Source organism: Ciconia boyciana, chromosome 1, assembly GCF_034638445.1.
Source record: "Ciconia boyciana chromosome 1, ASM3463844v1, whole genome shotgun sequence".
Lineage (NCBI taxonomy): Eukaryota > Metazoa > Chordata > Aves > Ciconiiformes > Ciconiidae > Ciconia > Ciconia boyciana.
In genome coordinates, this window is record NC_132934.1 from 69,862,018 (window position 1) to 69,880,252 (window position 18,235).

Sequence of the window (18,235 nt, forward strand, 5' to 3'; positions counted from 1 at the left end):
GTGATTTAGACTCTTATTTTTCAAAGTAATTCAATATCTGTAGAAATTACAGTGTTGGAAAAATTGGAGTCTAAGTGAGCATATTATAAAACGCAATCAAGTGTTGCTTTTCTTAATCTGAAAACCCACTACAGGTCTTTTTCAATATGAATGGACATACTGTTGGATAGTCAAACTGTTTCAAATCATGTACCTAACCCAAGAGCATAAGGTAAATGCCCAGCCTGTCCATACAGTTGAGGGAGACATCAGTATGGCATTCAGAAAATTTGTGATAGGAATCTATCTGCCCTTGTAGCCTAACTCAAACAGCTAAATCAGAGACGTAAAGTCAGGCAATGTGAATAGCCTCTGACATATCCAGTTCTAAAACTAATGCTCAGATCTGCAAGGTCATGTAGTAACGTGTCCCATTAAAATCTGTGAAAAATTTATGCTTTGTCTGTTTGTGGATGATCCTCTCTGGGTCTTAAATCGTCACAGTATTAAAGTGAGATTCAGCAACAAGTGTAGCAACATTATATAATCTATAGATATAAATCTGAATATTAGAATTACTTCCATTGCTGATATGACAAACATGTCATAAATGCAAGATGCAACAGTGGTAATGATATTTCTGAACTGGGAGCAAATATTATTCTCCCAGTGTGTAAAGGAAAAATTATCTCAGGACTACACAGAAGGGTATTTGCTTGTGCCAGCTTTGTGTTTCAGTGGTTGGCTGTCTTTTGGCAACCTGCCATCTAATAATTCATTGCATGTCCATGGGGCATTTCGTTGGAGGAGGGACATATGTTAGTGCAAGAGTAGAGCTGGTATCAATGCTTGTTGCCAGTGACAGGGAACAGAGGCTATCAAAGGGTCTTGCACATCTGTCTGTCTAGCCAGTCACAGACTGCAGATTCTTTGTCCTTATTTCTGTCTGTTGGGTCTCAGAGTTAGAATTAACATAACAAGAAGAATTTCTCAGATTTATTTTTAAGGAAGCTGCTACATAGCTTTTGTTGTTGCTTTAGTTGCTGCAGGAATGCTATGTAAGTAATGTGAAATTGAAGTTTAGGTAGCCCAGGAGAAAAAGTCTACATTCAGAGATGATCCACACTGTGGAAAGATATAAGAAGTGCAAAGGCTTCAGAAGCAACTGTAGAGAGAGTATAAAACCTACTGGTCCTTAGGGTTTGCACTTTGTTGAAATCATGAGATACTCACATGCCTTTAAAAAGTTAACTTCCCTTTAAAAAAATGCTATGCTATGCTACCTAGAGAACATGTAACTAATGGGAGATTTCATCAACCAGAGTGAATTATGGATGTGATGATAAATCCAAAAAAAGAGATTGTCATGTAAGCAAAGCCACCATGATTTGCCTCAGGAACAGGTACACTGGAACAGGTTGCCCAGAGAAGCTGTGGGTGCCCCATCATTGGAAGTGTTCAAGGTCAGGTTGGATGGGGCTTTGAGCAACATGATCTAGTGACAGATGTCCCTGCCCATGGCAGGAGGGGTGGACTAGATGATCTTTAACGGTCCCTTCCAACCCAAACTGTTCTATGATTCTGTTAAATACGTAATATCTTTTATGGGACCTGTCTCTGTGTTGTTGTTAGTGGTTCACTGTACTGATTTGGTTGAAGCGAGCCGCCCACTCTGTGTACCCATTGCCCTGTTAGCTGCACTGCTGCTCCTGATGTAGTCCAGCAAAGGCAAACTGCCTGATGGAAATGCCTTCTCACCCCTTTAACAACCTGCTGTCACTTAGGATGGAGGGGTGAGGGAGCAGAGTTGTTCTCTACTGTCAAGAAGTCACCCATATACAACACCGGTGTTTAGTTGCTTGACCTAATACTTTAGGTTGTTAGGTGGGCTGTTGAATAGTATACACAGGGATCCATCACTGCCTTGCCCATGCTGCAGTTTGGACACTGAAGCACCTTCAATGCAAAGTATGAGATAGATGGAAGATTAAATGGTCTGCTTGAAGGCTGGGAAGTGGGGAGGTGGGGAGCCCACAGAGAGACAATGTGCCCTCTACGTCTGGCAGAACCAAGCCCCCTGGGGATCTCTGATTTGGTGACAAGCAGTGGATTTCTTGAAGTTGACAGAGAACCACTCCTGTAAGAGCGCCTAAGTCACTAAACATACATGGCACAGGAGGCGAGCCACCAGGATTTCCACTGCTAAGTTGCTCTGTGCCCAGGTGGGAGGAAATCTGCATTTGCCTCTTTCTTGCTTTTGTCTCAGCTCCCAAAATTACAAAGAGGAAGTGGCCAGTGAAATGGCATAGTCTGTATACCAGGGTCCTAAACATAACTCTGGTCTGGACTAGGGCCCACCATTTAGAAGAAACATCTCTTCCTGATTAAAACATTCCTGTGGTGGGTTTACCACCAGCATTCTTGGTACATGGTTCCAGTAACTAATTACCCAGACTGCAAAAAATGCCTGCCTTGTTTCTAGACTGGAGCTGGGGTGTGGGCACAAGGTCTGTGTCTCTGAGATCTGAGTCAGATAAGAAAGCCATCGGGGCAGTATTTGATTTACTTCCTCTCATATTCAGCCCCAGTTTATACACAGCTCTCTTGCAGCATCTTCTGTTTTCAGGATTTGTAACTGGCCTGAATGAACCTCACAGCATCTGCACACGTGATTATCCCCTGATATTGAAGGTGATGTGAGATGCCAGGTAAAATAAGTGATTGCCCCACTGAGAGCATACCACATTGGGGAATCCAGTCCTAATCTCCTGTCTGTCTTGACCTTTAACTTCTAGGCCATCATTCCTCTTATACTTGATACCATCTTAATACTTTTTATTGTCCTTAACATTTTCCATCAGGGCAGTGTAATGAATGCCTGTGAGCTAGTGCCAGCAAGCTAACCTGAACCACAGGAGTCTCTTCAGCCCATGTGCCACTGCACCTGCAACCCTCACTTTAATTTGGCTTTCTGCAGCAGTAAGATTAGGGAAGTGTGAAGTACACTCTAAGACTTCTCTGTGCGTGCACATCTGATCTGTGTGGGCTGAGGACCTTTGTGCATAATAGGCAGAGTATCAACATTAACTAATGCCATGAAAAGCCATGCAGCAGGCGGACATCAGAGGGCAAGTGCCAGATGTAAACTCAAATGGAAATCATGAGACATAGTCTAGGGTTATCCTAGTTTGGGTAAGGTAGCGTACATCTGAGTGCTTGATGAAGGTTGTTAATCTCTAGAGACAAAGACAGAGAAATGTAATTACCCCAAGAACCTTCCTTTAGCAGCTCTGACAGTTTTGAAAGAGTTTCTAGATATTGGAGCAGTTTAGGAAGAAAGCCAAGGAACCTCATTCAAAGATCGGCTAGTCCAGATTCTGACCCTAAGGGTCAGGAGATAACCTGGGGACAAATTGCAATTGCCTTAATCACATCAATTTCAATAGGTCAGACAGTCAAACAAGATGAATTTTGTCATTGATATCACTGGAGAAAGGATTTTACCCATAAACTTAAATTCAACAACTTCATTTTCTCAGAAGTCAGATATAAAAAAGAGTAGAAAGCAAGGAAGAATTATCCTCTGATGATCTGTTATAATATTTCATACTTCCATATACATTTGTTTTTAATTTTGTACTTTTAATTCACATGATGAAGTTTTCAGACAGAAGTGGATGTCATGTGTAAGCTGAGTTCCTTGTTTTTTTCTTTTGCCTGTCACTGGCTGCATGTTCTCTATTGATGTCTTGTTCCTGGTACTTGACACTGACCATCTTGTCTGTGAAAGGAAGCACTCCAGCTGGCTTGCCTGATAAGAAGAAAGGAAAGTTTGCTTGGTTTAGTCACTCCACAGAAACCCATGGTAATGTTCCACTGCACTCTGTGTCCACACTGCGTATATCTCTGTGTGCGTGTGTCTATTTATCTCTATACAGACTGACATATAATATAGCTTTGTATACTTCTGCATGTGCGTGCCTTGCTTTTTCTATTGCTTGTGCCGTGTCCTCTTCATGCACTCAAGATAATAAGCTGCTCTGCAAATCAATCTCTTGCTAATGTCTTCAAAATTGTTTTCCATTTGCAAATAAGTTTGAATATGTCTTGAAAGTGCTTTACCTCATCTTCAAAGATGACTTGCGAAATATCAACGTTTTGTTTTTTTTCCTGAAGGGCTTAGTCTCAATCGAAAATTTTAATTATGAATGTTGTTTTTTCTTACAGCTTACTTGACTGTTTCATGTGCATCAAAATATGAATTCAGTTGATTCCTTAATTTGTCTTTCCAAACGGACAAGATTATTAAAACATCTAGTCTTTGTAAAGGAACAGGCACCATCAGAGTACAATATTTCATAGTTACATCAAGAGTGCTAGAGAGTCTATTATTTCATATGGTCCTAAGAACTCAGCACAAGAAATTTAGATTTCCCAAGACATATGTTGTAGGCACGTGAATTGTTGGGATGGGATGAAGGAAAAAGAGTTCATTTTGAGGGACATTTCTACCATAATGCTTTCAAAGCAGTAACTCAGGACCTCTTTGGAAGAACCTTCTGATATCTTTCTAGCCTCTGAAGAAGACGTGGTCCCATGGCCTGTTAAACATCTGCCCAATTGAAATGCAGAACCTATTTATTCTACGTTGCCTCCTGTTACACCAAGGACCCACAAATAGATATGTTCTTAGTATTGAGTAATGTCTTTTACAGGCTGTTAGAAGCCTCTCCAACAGCTAATAGTGCATGCTCCCAAGTCTCATCTGAGATATATATCCAACTGCTACTACAGGTCATGTTCTGAAGTTCTACCAGGCATCTGAGAGATCTTTTTAACTCCTCCATCATTCAGTTTTAAGTATCACTTTTTCATTTGTTTTGTGTATTTGAAAAGGGGGGAGGTGGGAAGAGGACACATATTGGATCCTATCCATTGTCCTAACTTATGTTGAATGATTATATATTAAGGAGTTATTAGAGCTCATATAGGAGCTGGGAGCAACTGGTGGAATGGAAATTGAGATATTTTTTTTTATTATCTGTAGAAGTAAATAAAATATTGAGGTTTGATAACAGATAGAAGATGTGACAGGTCCTTGAATCCAGATGAGATAGGTTCACACCTCAGGTTGCTTTCATTTGATGTTTGTTCCATGATACTTCTGTAAAAGCCTAGGAGATTCTGTCCAGTTCTTAGCTGGTGGGTGTCAATATAAAATCTGCACCATAGTCCATATTCATTAGCACCTTTGTTGGTAATATCTGAATGGGTCAGAGAGTCTGAATTCCCCTCTTATCCCTATAAGTCCAGTTTATAAGTGTAAGTTTGAAACACATTAATGGTTAGTATATGACACATGAGCCATCAGTATTATTTATGTGGTACTTGCTATCAGGCTAACAGAAGCCGTTTGTCTGAGTACCTGTCAATCTGGTACTTTTTATTTACACTCTGCTCATCGCACAAGAGATTGGGGAGGGCAGTGAGATGGTTGGACTGGTGCAAGTAAAGGGGCATTTTTTTTAAGTGTTCCATTTAATCGAGCTAAAGCTTCTTTGTTGGCTTTGCCAGGTTCTCTAATTTTCAATGGTTCTCATTCATAAAATTTCCAGAAACTGACTCTGAAAGAAAGAGAGCAGCTGCTTCTTCCCTTTTCTTTAGCATTTGAGTAACCTGTGTATGTTTCTGAAGTCTACCTGTCCAGCCTGGCCTGTGCAGGGAGGCACTAGACTTGCTCAGCAAATTGCTTAATCTTCAGGAGCTGCAGCTGAGGGTCTTTTCATTAAGCCAGTTCCTTCACTCATGTGATTCATTAATAGATGTGCCAGGTTCTAATGGCCAACCTTCTCTTTTTCTTCCCTTTGACTCTTACAGTGAGCATGCCCACCAGTGAGACCGAGTCCGTGAACACAGACAACGTCCCTGGAGCAGATATTGAAGGCGAAAACTGCGGTGCTAGGCTAGCGTGAGTACATATACACAGATATATGTATGTAGGGGTTGGATTGAGCTTGGTGGGTTAAAGCCAGGGCAAATGTCAGGCTTTTTAAGGGGAAGAAAACCCCACAATGGGTGAAAGGAGAGGGTGCAGAAGATCTATTGAACCCGGTTCTTATCTTAATTGCAATGTAAACTCGCTCTGGACATTAGTAGAGAGCCTCTGGGTTTACACAGATGTAAATAAATCAAAGAATGCCCAGGATAAGCAGATCTGGTTTTGCATAATAGCTAAAAGAAGAAGTGATGGATAACAGTGTTCTTATTTTAAAATTCCTCTTTGGTGATAGATAATCAAATCCAGTATATGTAGACCAAAGAATGGAAATGACTGGTCTATTTTAATTTCTCTAATGATTCTTGCACACTTTACAGTGTCTTGTAATAGAAATACATGGATGATAACTCTCATCCTGCAGCCTGAATTACACCCTTCAAATGCTGAACACAATACTGTAGTGACAAAGAAATGCATCAATTAGGAGGGAGTAATACCTCCTTGAAATTGCACCACTGTATTAATGGAGGTGCTCAAGAATGTGTGAGAGCGCACCATATGATATAGTATATTTTTTAGCATCACAGAGAGCAAGAATAGGCAAGAGGGATCCTTTCTTCCCTTTTGCATGACCTGAACAAGAATGGGCTTTATGCTATGGGGCAATATGTTAGTCCCTCCAAATTTCCCTGAAAAATAGGCTAAGCATATCAGTGCTACAGCTTGTACCATGCTGGAGTATTTTGAGGCTCTGTCCTGTCCTTGGGCATACCTTGAACCCTTCAGTGTTGATCAAATGCTGATCATAAGTACATAAGAAATGCTCTGTTTTGTCAGAGCTGTGGTCCAGCTGACCCAGTGTTCAAGTCCTGACAGTGACAGGAGGGCAAGTGTGCAAGCCTGGCCATTTCCTACTTTCCAGTCCCCTTTTACTGCCCTGTCGTGGTTTAGCCCCAGCCGGCAACTAAGTACCACGCAGCTGCTCGCTCACTCCCCCCCGGTGGGATGGGGGAGAGAATCAGAAGAGTAAAAGTGAGAACACTCGTGGGTTGAGATAAAGACAGTTTAATAGGGAAAGCAAAAGCCGCGCACGCAAACAAAGCAAAGCAAGGAATTCCTTCACTACTTCCCATGGGCAGGCAGGTGTTCAGCCATCTCCAGGAAAGCAGGGCTCCATCACGCATAATGGTTACTTGGGAAGACAAACGCCATCACTCCAAATGTCCCCCCCCTTCCTTCTTCTTCCCCAGCTTTATATACTGAGCATGACGTCATGTGGTATGGAATAGCCCTTTGGTCAGTTTGGATCAACTATCCTGGCTGTGTCCCCTCCCAGCTTCTTCTGCACCTGGCAGAGCATGGGAAGCTGAAAAGTCCTTGACTAGTGCAGCAACAACTAAAACATCTCTGTATTATCAACACTGTTTTCAGCACAAATCCAAAACATAGCCCCATACCAGCCACTATAAAGAAAATTATCTCAGCTGAAACCAGGCCATGCCCCCAAATTTATGCTTATTGGATTAGAGATGTTAGAGGCCCCGCTTCTGCTTTTTGCCTTTAGCGCCCATTTATGGACCCATCATCCATGGATTTATGTGAACCCACTGAGGCTGTCTGCTCTCACAATCTCCTGTGGCAACAAGTTTCAGAAGTTCACTGCCTGCTCTGTAGACAAGTACTTTCTTGTATCTGTTTTAAGCTGATCTACTACTGCTTTCAGTCAACGTCCTCTCCTTCTAATACTGTGAGATTTGGTGATCAACAGTTCCACATTCAGCTTATCTATCACTTTCATGACTTTGTAAACCTTGATTGTATCTCCCACACACACCCTTGGCCCTCTCCTCTACGAACTGAAGAGGAGGAGATCTTGTCTGCATTGCAAGATGTGATATGTGGAATATGTTGTAAATTCAATCTGCTTTCCTCTAAGTGTCAGCCAGTGACTTACAAATCCCAGGAGAAATTATTTGTGATCGCTTTCCTTCACCTGCCTGCTGTTGCCTACCTGCTGTGTCTGGCATTTTAGTTTAGATTATGAACTCTTCTCTGAAGGAACCAGGCTAGATCTATTCACGGCACTGAGGCAGTTGTAGCCCTCCCTTTAGCACCCCACCAAGTTGCTTATGCTCTTGTTGCATTACAGGAAGCAGCAGCTGGATATGTGACCACTTCTTCCAGCTGGATCCAATTTGGAGAACTATCTCTATTCTGCAGTTATGGTTCCCAACACAGTGGGTCCCCCAGGTGCTACACAATGGCAACTATTATTATAAAGTTGCTTATATTTTTAATATTACAGATTGCATTCATTTAATGTCCTTAATCCCAAAGGATCCTAAAGCACTTTATGAACTGTAAATGCAGGGATTGTTTTCACAGTGTTAGAGTTCGGCCACCTTCAGGGTAAAATGTGACAGGTGTTTAAAAACAAAGGGCACAAGTGTATAAGGAGATGTATGAGGGATAGCTTGTTTTGCACTGAAACTGCATGGGGAATTTTGGCAAGCAGAACATAATTATCTTAGCTGGAATGTGACCAGGAGAGCTGAAGTTAAACCCAACTCTAAATGTAATCATGACTTAGAATGGAGTGTACTTAAAATAGCCCAATGTGCCCACAGGCGAATGGCAGTACTGTGGTCTGGCACCACGATCACTATACTCCTGGCATTAGGAGAAGGGATGGCTACGTCCAACACATTTCAGGGAAGAAGGCATAGGAAAATGACAGGAAAATAGAGCTTCATTTCCTATTCCCATGTTGTAATTGTTAAAACAGGGCCCTAAGTTTCACCAGAGCAGGACATGTAAGATTCACGGAGATAAACATTTTCCTTGCCACTTTCCACTTCGTTTGAAAATGAGTGATGTGTAGTAGGGGAATTGAAATCTGTTATTGAGATGGGGTTTTTTACCCCTTACGCAAGGACAGTTAAGATCCTCAAGGCCTCACTCAGACTGCTTTTCATCTCTAAGAGATGGATAGGCTCCTTACAGCTATTCATTTTCCTGGTTGAGCATTGTATTTTAAATTCTGGAGTGAGATACAAATTCTGCCAATGCTTCCTGCTTTTGTAAAATGTTTGCTTCAAACTTGTAGAGCTGCACATTCCTCAGTTATGGGTCAATTCAGATCTGCCTTTAATACTGAGGCTTGGACTCTCTTCTGGTTCATTTTGTAACTGTATCACACACTCAGACAGAGAGAGAAAACAGCTTTCCTGTTTTTTTTCCTGGTTTCTTCTCACTGAGCCTTCACTTAAACCTCTCATAGGCCAATTTTCCTGCTGGAACATGTAAAATGTAAGCAAGAATTTATTTGAATTAGTTTTTTCCTTTATCAGAACTCAACTAAAAGCATCAGAATTTAGCCCAGTGTTCAAGAACAGAGATAATTCATGTGGGAAGTCAGCTGAGCTTTTCAAATAAATTCCTCATCTAGTACTAGTGACTTCCAGTAAGCATTAATAATTATAGTCATGCCATCCTGATTTACTCTAGTTCAAGATTAGGCTCGGACTTTTGAGCAGTCATCTGCCCTCTGGATTTTGTTTGTACAGTTGAAATGGCTAGACAAGATTTTTGTTCAATTGTTGAGTTTCATCTATTGCAGATAAGTCTTAATTTTTACCAGCCTGCTAAAATTACCTAGTGGCCATAAGTCCCCATTGCCTTGCTATAAACACATTTTTCCCCAGAGGGCAGAGCCTGCACTGGGCAAGCTGCAACCAGACATGACTGAAGCCACAGGGAGATTTCAAGTCAAAGGTAATATATTTATTTATTTAGTGGCATCAGGCTGCTAGGGCATTTAACCACCCCAGCACCACCACCGTGGTTACAGGCTGACCTTGCCATCAGAATGTGCTCGTGATAAAAGGCAAAAAGTACCCAAGAGACTGAAAGAAAAAGCACTTTTATTGAAGATAACTTGGAATTACTGGCTGTTCTTTCTGTTCTTATAAAAAGCTGTAGAGCTTTGAAAAACTGAGTCTGTGAATGACAGAAAGATCTGCTTGAGAAGCCAGGCTCAAGCGTGCCTTTTGGAAAAGGAGATCTTCCCTGACAGCCTTTCTCAGCTCCACAGAGACATATGTTATGTGAGATCAGGAGAGTACCTCTCAAACACAAGCTATCTCCTACTGATGAATTGTCTCAAAGAAGCTTTTATTTCTATAGTATCCATACTATAGCAACTGCCTTCATCAGCTGTGCTGTCTGGAGCAATGCCAGTCTTCAAACCAGCAGAAGGAGTTTCAGGAGGAATCTAACATCCAATCTCTCTTTGCTTATTGTGTAAATCCAGTTTCTTAGAACTAAAACAAAAAAAGCCCTCATTCATATTCATTCCTGGTGTAAATCTGTGCCATCAGGAGAGCTGTGGCAGGGAGTAGTTCCCTTCCTGACATGGGTGTTAGCTTTATCAGGCATCTGAGTTTGAAAAAGGTTTTGTAGGATTCCACAGGACATTGAAAAGCATTCCACAACTTCCACAGCCTATCATCCCTGTCATGGTTTTGCCTTGTACTGCACTGACATCTGCCCTGCAGTAGAAACACAACAGCTTTTATCCTCAAGGACAACATTTGGAAGTGGAACTTATCTTACTTCTGATGTGTCACAGCTTTAATAACCTGTTGCCTCTGGTACAAAGAAACGTGTTTCCTCTGCAGCAAGCGTCAGTGGGATAAACCCAGAACTAGGAGCAATGGGTTTCTGTTTACAGGATAGCCTTATACCCAGGACTTCCCAGTAGCAAGTAATTTCCCTGAGCCTCTGTGGTTGCTGCTGTGCAGGAATTAGATTCCTGAGGACAGGTTATCGCTCATAATCAGTAGTAATCTGTTCTGTGTGGGATGTCAGCATATATAATCTTCCAATACAACGAGAATGTTAATTTTCTAATACAACCATACAGATCTGGAGTGCCACAGTAGAGCTTGCTTTTATACATATGTATTAGCTAAAAAAAAGACCTTTGTGGAAACTAATGTTCCATAGATAGAGCCTCAATAGAAAAGTGAAGCACTTGAACTCAAAGGAAAAGAGAGCTTAAAATTATCTGCTTTCATGGAAACAGTAAGCCACTTGGCATTTTCACCTTGGCCGGGATTTGGGAGACAGTTCAATTGCTTTTCCATCAAAGAGGGTTAAAACAATAAAACAGGATAAAATAAAATGAACAACCTACACTGGCTTTCCAACTGAAAACAGTGTGTCTCTGAAAATATTATGAAAAATGGAAGCTTTCCCTGGCAGCTGAACCATCAGTGATTTTTCCCTCGGTGCTTTTCTGGCTGGGAAAATAAATCCTATGCAGTTCTTGCAATAATCAGCATAGGAGGCAGTGGTGAAGGTGAAAGAGTCAGCTTGCTTGCAAGTTTGCTATAGTTGCTGCTGGTTTTTCACCTAATGAGAAGATAGCCTCCTTCTGTGAGGACCAAAGTCCCCATCACATCAGGAGCAGTGGTAAGAAAAGTCTGCCAAAAGCTCTGAAACCACTGCTGACTTCAGCAGGAAAACACACAGGATCGACCCTTACGTGTCAGCCTCAGCTACTGCTCTCCGATTTATTATGAGCAAGGTGTTTTTGATATTCACAGTCAGCTCTAGATATGTGTCTAAAGGACAATAGCATGCCCTTGTGGAGGAGGAATTATCTTCCTACTTCGGATTCTGTGACAAGTCTTGCCTGTGACTTGCCACAGGGAGAGCAAGATTATTCACTAAATGCTGAAGTGCTGGCCTATTTTCCCAGCTTGTAAGAAAGCCTGTTGAATAGCAAACCAGCTCAATTTTAAGCTAGACACATCCAGTTTTCTTAAGGATGTCCTGTAGATTCTTACTGCTGCTGGCCAACAACCACCTCCCTCTTAAAGCCAGCATTGCTCCCATCAGGTCAGCATGCTCTTCAGTGCTTCTGCAAGAAGGGCAAGAACGTAAAAAAAGAGAAGATGCATTGCTGTGTGGACTCTGCTGAAATTCAGTGATTGCCTCAGCAGGAGGATCTCAGTCCACATCAGAGCACAAGTTCTTCAGGGCCAGTCATCTGTTCTGTTTTGCTGGAAGCTTTTAATTAATGGTCAGAAATGAGAAACGGTCATTGCATGTCCCTACACAACTCCCCACTGTTAATTGCATTGTACAGAGGATAGCAGGCAGAAGGATGGAGGCCCATTGCTTCAGTGTGAATCGCAGAGGCATAGCTGAGGGTAGAACTTAGCCCTAACACTTCATTAGGCTGAGAGATTATCCGGTATGCAGCATACATTCCTGAAAATGTCCTGACACTATATGCTCTTGTCCCAGTAATATGTGGAAAAAGGACCCTAGGGTGGGCACCTTCTCTTCAGGAATGCCAGCATCCTGACTAGAAGCAATGAATGTCATCAGCAGGAATAGAGAGAGGGAGAAATGTTGTGCTGCTTGACCAGTAACTGCATGAATGCACCATATTGCACCAAAACAGAATCGATATTACACCAGGACTGTGTTCTCACAGTTCTAAAATCTCTAAGATATGCACAGTGCAGCTCTTTGGATGTTCCCCAGAGTTGTGTATAACCTAGGGGTATAGTAAGTAAATTTCTGTGTTACTGCTGTTCTGAGAGCTTTTGCTAGTATCCAAGGGCTTTTGTAAGTCCTCATGAAGATAGTTGCCTATAGGCGGGATCATATAGTGTAAAAGTAGCTGTGACCAGCATGCCAGATAATGTCATGGTCATGTTTAGTAATTTCTACACCTAAAAAATAACTGTAATGTGGCCTTTGTGTCATGCTTGGAGTCACAAGATTTTTCCAGAATTGTTTGTTGTGTGTACAATTACACAAAGTCCTCAATCCCTGTTATACAACAGGGTCGCATCTTTCACAAATGCATAGTTTCTCTTCTCTGGTGTCCACCATGAACAGAGAAATGAAGACTTTATCTCTCAGAATGTGGGATAGCTAACTAGATTTGAATAATGCTGAATAGTCCTGAGTTTATGTTGATAATATCTTTAAATTTCAGTCTTATCTGTATGTGGTATATAACTATGTAAGGTTAGAAGAGTTTTAGAGACTTTAAAAGCTAGCTAGTCAAACAGTACAGGTCTGATTTTTGTGTTTGTCTTTCTAAAAGATAATCTGAGTTACATGGTTCCTATGATAAAAACACTCAGTAGTGATCTGAAATGGTTTTTGTATAGGCTCTGTCGTGGTTTAGCCCCAGCCGGGAACTAAACACCACACAGCCGCTCGCTCACTCCCCCCCAGTGGGATGGGGGAGAGAATCGGAAGAGCAAAAGTAAGAAAACTCAAGGGTTGAGATAAAAACAGTTTAATAGGGAAAGCAAAAGCCGCGCACGCAAACAAAGCAAAGCAAGGAATTCCTTCACTACTTCCCATGGGCAGGCAGGTGTTCAGCCATCTCCAGGAAAGCAGGGCTCCATCACGCATAATGGTTACTTGGGAAGACAAACACCATCACTCCAAATGTCCCCCCCTTCCTTCTTCTTCCCCAGCTTTATATACTGAGCATGACGTCATGTGGTATGGAATAGCCCTTTGGTCAGTTTGGATCAACTATCCTGGCTGTGTCCCCTCCCAGCTTCTTCTGCACCTGGCAGAGCATGGGAAGCTGAAAAGTCCTTGACTAGTGCAGCAACAGCTAAAACATCACTGTGTTATCGATGCTGTTTTCAGCACAAATCCAAAACATAGCCCCATACCAGCCACTATAAAGAAAATTAACTCTATCCCAGCTGAAACCAGGACAGGCTCCTATACCATGATTTTGAAAACTAGTTTCTCAAGACATTCCAGAGCGGGACACAAATGGGGACTCTCTCTCAATGACAAAAAGCTCCCAGGATACCAGGGATGCAAGAGATCCATGTTTAAAACCAGCAGAGAATCTGGTCCACCCTGAACCCCTGGCGAATGCCAATTTGGAGTGTCACAAAGAGGCCATGGCAAGGCCCCAAATCCAGACTATTTGACAGCCCCTAGTGACACCATAAAAGCATTTTTTTAATACGACATGTTAACCCTGGCTCTGAAAGACAAAAGATTCTTGATCATAAGGGTTATTTGAAAAATGTGCTTCAGATTTGGGCATAATGTTTTCAGAATCAGTTATTGTACAGTTCATGTTTCCAAAATTCCATTTCACTCTTGGATTCTGCCTCTAAATATAAATCTCTTCCTCCTTCCTTGTCCTGTTCTATATATATAGGACACCCACATGTGATAAAGCCTTCTGCCATAGCAGTAAGGCAATGGCGGGGGGGAGGCTGTAGCTAACCTGTGGGAGCACTGAATGCACTTGGCTGCTGCTCATAATGCTCCAAAGATACAATTATCACATGCGTGATGAGTACTACACCTGCCACATCTCTTTTGCTTAAATAAATAAAAGATTCCTTAAATGCCACACAGCTCCCTTGCTGGGAAACTTGGGCAGAGAGGTCACCAGAGGACTTCACAATCCCTGTCCTTCACCTTCCACCAGGCAGATTCCCCATGACATCTCTCTTGCTCTCTCCCGCCCACCCCCTCAGCCTTTTCCTATGAAAGTCCTCTCCATCTCCTTTTCAGTGCCCAGCTTTCTCCTTCATTGTGATTTTTTCTTCTTTTTCTTTCCCCTGTCTTTGTCTGAGCCTTCTTTCCTGTTGCCTGTAAATCTGATCCATTACAGTTTGTAGGTAGGTGCTTATCAAGCAAGAATTTTCAGTGAGAAGTTGGGATAGCTTTAACATTAAGGATGTGCTTTGTAGGTGCTTCACTTGTCATCCTTGTTAAAGCTTGCTTTGGCTCTGCAGCATAATTTAGCATTCTGTTCAGCCAGTGCATTATTTCTTTTTTATCAAAAGAGTCATTGCGTGTGTGTGTAACTACACTGCTGCCTAGTATGTGGCCTAGACAAGCTGCCTGTGACACAGCAGGAATGATGTATTCAGTGCAAAGGCTTTTTTTTTTTGGCTTGGACCATCTGCTGGTGAAATGTTCCTATCACTAAAATCTCTTCCACATAAGGAAACTGACCCATCACTGATTACTTGTCAGTGACTGATGTCCTCAAACAGGGACATGACCATTTTTAAGACTGCTACAGAAAGTAGCGTTAGATGCTCTGAGAATTACTTTGTCCCATGTCTACAAACAGTGAATCCATTTTTAAGCCAGTACAGTAAGACCTTTGCTGACTGTTAACAATGAATCACTTTCCTATCATAGGGGGAACCTTAAGAAATGCTTCAGCCCAGCAGAAATATCTTGTTCATAGTCACTCCCCAGATTCTCATTTATTCTGTTATTGGTAATGGATTTTGCAGCTTCCTAAATCACCTCTGACACATGTCATTGCATCCATATACCTTTATTTCTCTCTGTGCACCATTATGTATGTGCCAAAAGACAGCCAAAGAGTTTGAAGGCCTTATAGGACATATGTCAAGCAGAGCAAGGTAGTAGTTAGAGAATTGGGGGTCTATCTCTAGCTTTGCCTGTGACTTCTCATAAAAGGCTAATGAGATTATTTAGGTGAATAAATCCAAGTGCATGGAATTAGATATTTAAACACATATATAGTGGGAACATGGCCAAATTTTCAGGAATGCTTAATTCCCAAAATTTCATTGATAACAACAGAATCTCTTATTGTTCAGAACCTTTTGAATTCAAATCAATTTACATAGATAACAAAGACAATGCACTGTTTTGCCTTCAATTGCTGGAAAAAAAAGAAAGCATTATTTTCCCCATGGTTTCATAATGTGCTTATATATCCAGAAGTGACAGGTGATGTGTGAAAGCAACAAGTCTGTCTGTATGAAGTCATACATATTTTAATATAAGAAGAAAACCTAGTGACTAAAAGAAAAAAGAGTCATACTTGAAAAATAAATTTGGTAGCAGATGTAGAGTGTCCCTAGCATTAGGCCAGTCTTTTACCCAAGAGAAAAGCTTGTTCACTGATGTCTGTAGGTGGTAGAATCCCATCATGGCATGATTCCTGCTTCATGACTCCTGCCGAAAAACAAGATTTGTATATCAGGGAATTCTAGCCTTGCCCAGTGCCTACATTGACTTACAGGAGATTCAAGAGGAAAACAACAACCATTAAAAAATTAATTGAGTTTAACTTTGTTTCTTTCTATTACTATTTTCATAAAAGCCTGGGAGGTATGGGACAGCTTCAGAGACTTTAATGGCAATTCTTATCTTTCAGGCATCGGATCTCAAAATCAAAGTTTAGGTAAGTAAAACTGACTTTTGCTTTTCCTCCTTTCAACTGGTTTTGTTCCTTACTTTGTGAAGTGGCTTACTCCTGCATCTGTGGGACACAGTGGTGATTCTAGGAGATAGATACTGCCAAACTTGTCAGATTTTAGGCAGTCATCTACCAAAAATCAAGATCCTTTTTCTTAGTTTCATGCTGAAATAAGGCATAGTGACTACTGATAGTATTTAACTCAGAAGTACCTATCTCATTGCTACCTACATAACTCGAGCCATAAAATATAAAAGCAGAAGAAAAAAAAGTTCAACCACATAATTATACTACATCCATCAACATCAACCCTGTCAGCTCAAGGTTCTCTTTCCTACACTTTGTTGCACTACTCTGCTTTGCTTGATTGTAAATATTTCAACTGATGAGGTTTGCATCTTATTTGTGAAATGCTCCCTTTCACCATGGGACATGTGGAGTCTTTTCTGGTGGTGTTTGTTTTTCTGTTGGCTTAAAGCGTTTGAAAATGTAAAGCAGTCCCCAGGTGGTCATCTGTGGGTTTCTATTGGAAAGGCTGACTGAACTTATGGAATTTGGTTGTTGAGGTCCCAGTCCATTTCTGCCTCTTCAGAAGGAGCCCAGCTGCCTCCATAACTCTGAATTCAAAGTCAATTTTATAAAAAAATAAATTATTTTTCAGAATAACTTGAACAAGTGAGCAACTCTGTCCTTCAGATTACCTAAATAATGAATGATAATGTAAATTCAGGAATGCACATATGTGTACCTACTGCCTATATTCATCCCTGTGCAAAGAGTTGCATACATGATCACATTCCTACAATCCATGAATTTATTTTTATGTGGGTGGAAGCACAAAAAAACACTTGTATCATCACATGGTCATGTGCATGCATATTTGTGCACAGGTACACACAAAAGTGTGTGGGATTGCTAATGATTTAATAACAACATGAATGCCTAAGTGTTGTGCCCATTTTGAAAGTTGGGAAGATTGTTTCTTGTCCAAATCCACTTGCAAAACACACAACCCTTATTAAATGTTTGTGCTAGCTAGACTGGGTGCCTTTATAAATTACATAGCTAAAACAGCCTGGATTTGATTACCTGTTAAAATGTTGTTGCAAAATTCTTGGCCAGTGTGCAATGTTCACATTGCCTGGCTTTAGTTCATATAGATGCTGAACCCTGACCTCAAGCATGGCCATAGTTTATCACTGGAAATAATACATAAGAGAAGACTAACCCAGAAAAGTTCTCTCTTCCCGTAATGTTGTGTATGTGTGTGTCTCTTTAGATACACACACACAAATGCACACATACACACACATATATGTATATAATATCTATATAAAACTATTAGATTTATTATACAGTGGCAAGTGTTGCCTGGAAACTGGTTGCTATGGAAGTTAAATTCTGAAGAGTAGGAGGTGTGTAATTAGCTTTAAATATCTTCTGTGGTTAGTAATTACCCTCAGAAATCAGTGACACAAGGGGATGTGTTCATGGAAGGCAAACTTTAAAAGGTCTGTTGATTAGCAAATGGTATCCTTAGTTCCAGGCATGAAGGTGAGATGCTGAGGTCCCCTAAGTTTTGGTTTTCTTTTCAGAGTTAGCCCTTGTATTGGGCTTACTCCTGAACATTTCTGAATGTTGGAAATGTTCCATGGATTTTATTTGACCTCATCTCTCCAAGGACTTAATCCAAAGGTCCATGGTATATAGTGGGTATCTTTTCATTGACTATCCTGTGGCTGGGCAAGGTCCCATTGCAGGCCACAAATATTAAATACCAGAAGAATAAATATTTTTGTGGGAACTGGGCTAAAAAAATTCTTAGGGTAGCTGCAATGGATGTCTTAATCAGATTAAGACATTGCTTGAAGAGGTTTATTCATCCCTAAATGTTGCAAATTGGCTTAGGACTAACTTTATTCCTATAGCTAAAGGAAGGATGATCACAACTGTTGACTGAGATGAGAATGAAAGAATATTTCTCAGGGTGAATTTTA

At 41.1% G+C, this 18,235-nt stretch overlaps 1 protein-coding gene across 50 annotated transcripts in view; it reads left to right on the plus strand.

Moving 5' to 3' along the window:
• The window catches only part of CACNA1C (calcium voltage-gated channel subunit alpha1 C), a 495,028-nt gene that overhangs the window by 363,633 nt on the left and 113,160 nt on the right, over nt 1-18,235 (plus strand). For 28 of the 50 annotated variants that reach the window (XM_072873331.1, XM_072873361.1, XM_072873386.1 and 25 more), the window contains exons 10-12: nt 3,770-3,844; nt 5,857-5,947; nt 16,197-16,223. In XM_072873331.1, the coding sequence (XP_072729432.1) occupies nt 3,770-3,844; nt 5,857-5,947; nt 16,197-16,223 (193 nt within the window). The remainder of the gene's footprint in view (nt 1-3,769; nt 3,845-5,856; nt 5,948-16,196; nt 16,224-18,235) is intronic. The other 22 variants (XM_072873400.1, XM_072873394.1, XM_072873480.1 and 19 more) reach the window with 1 other exon arrangement.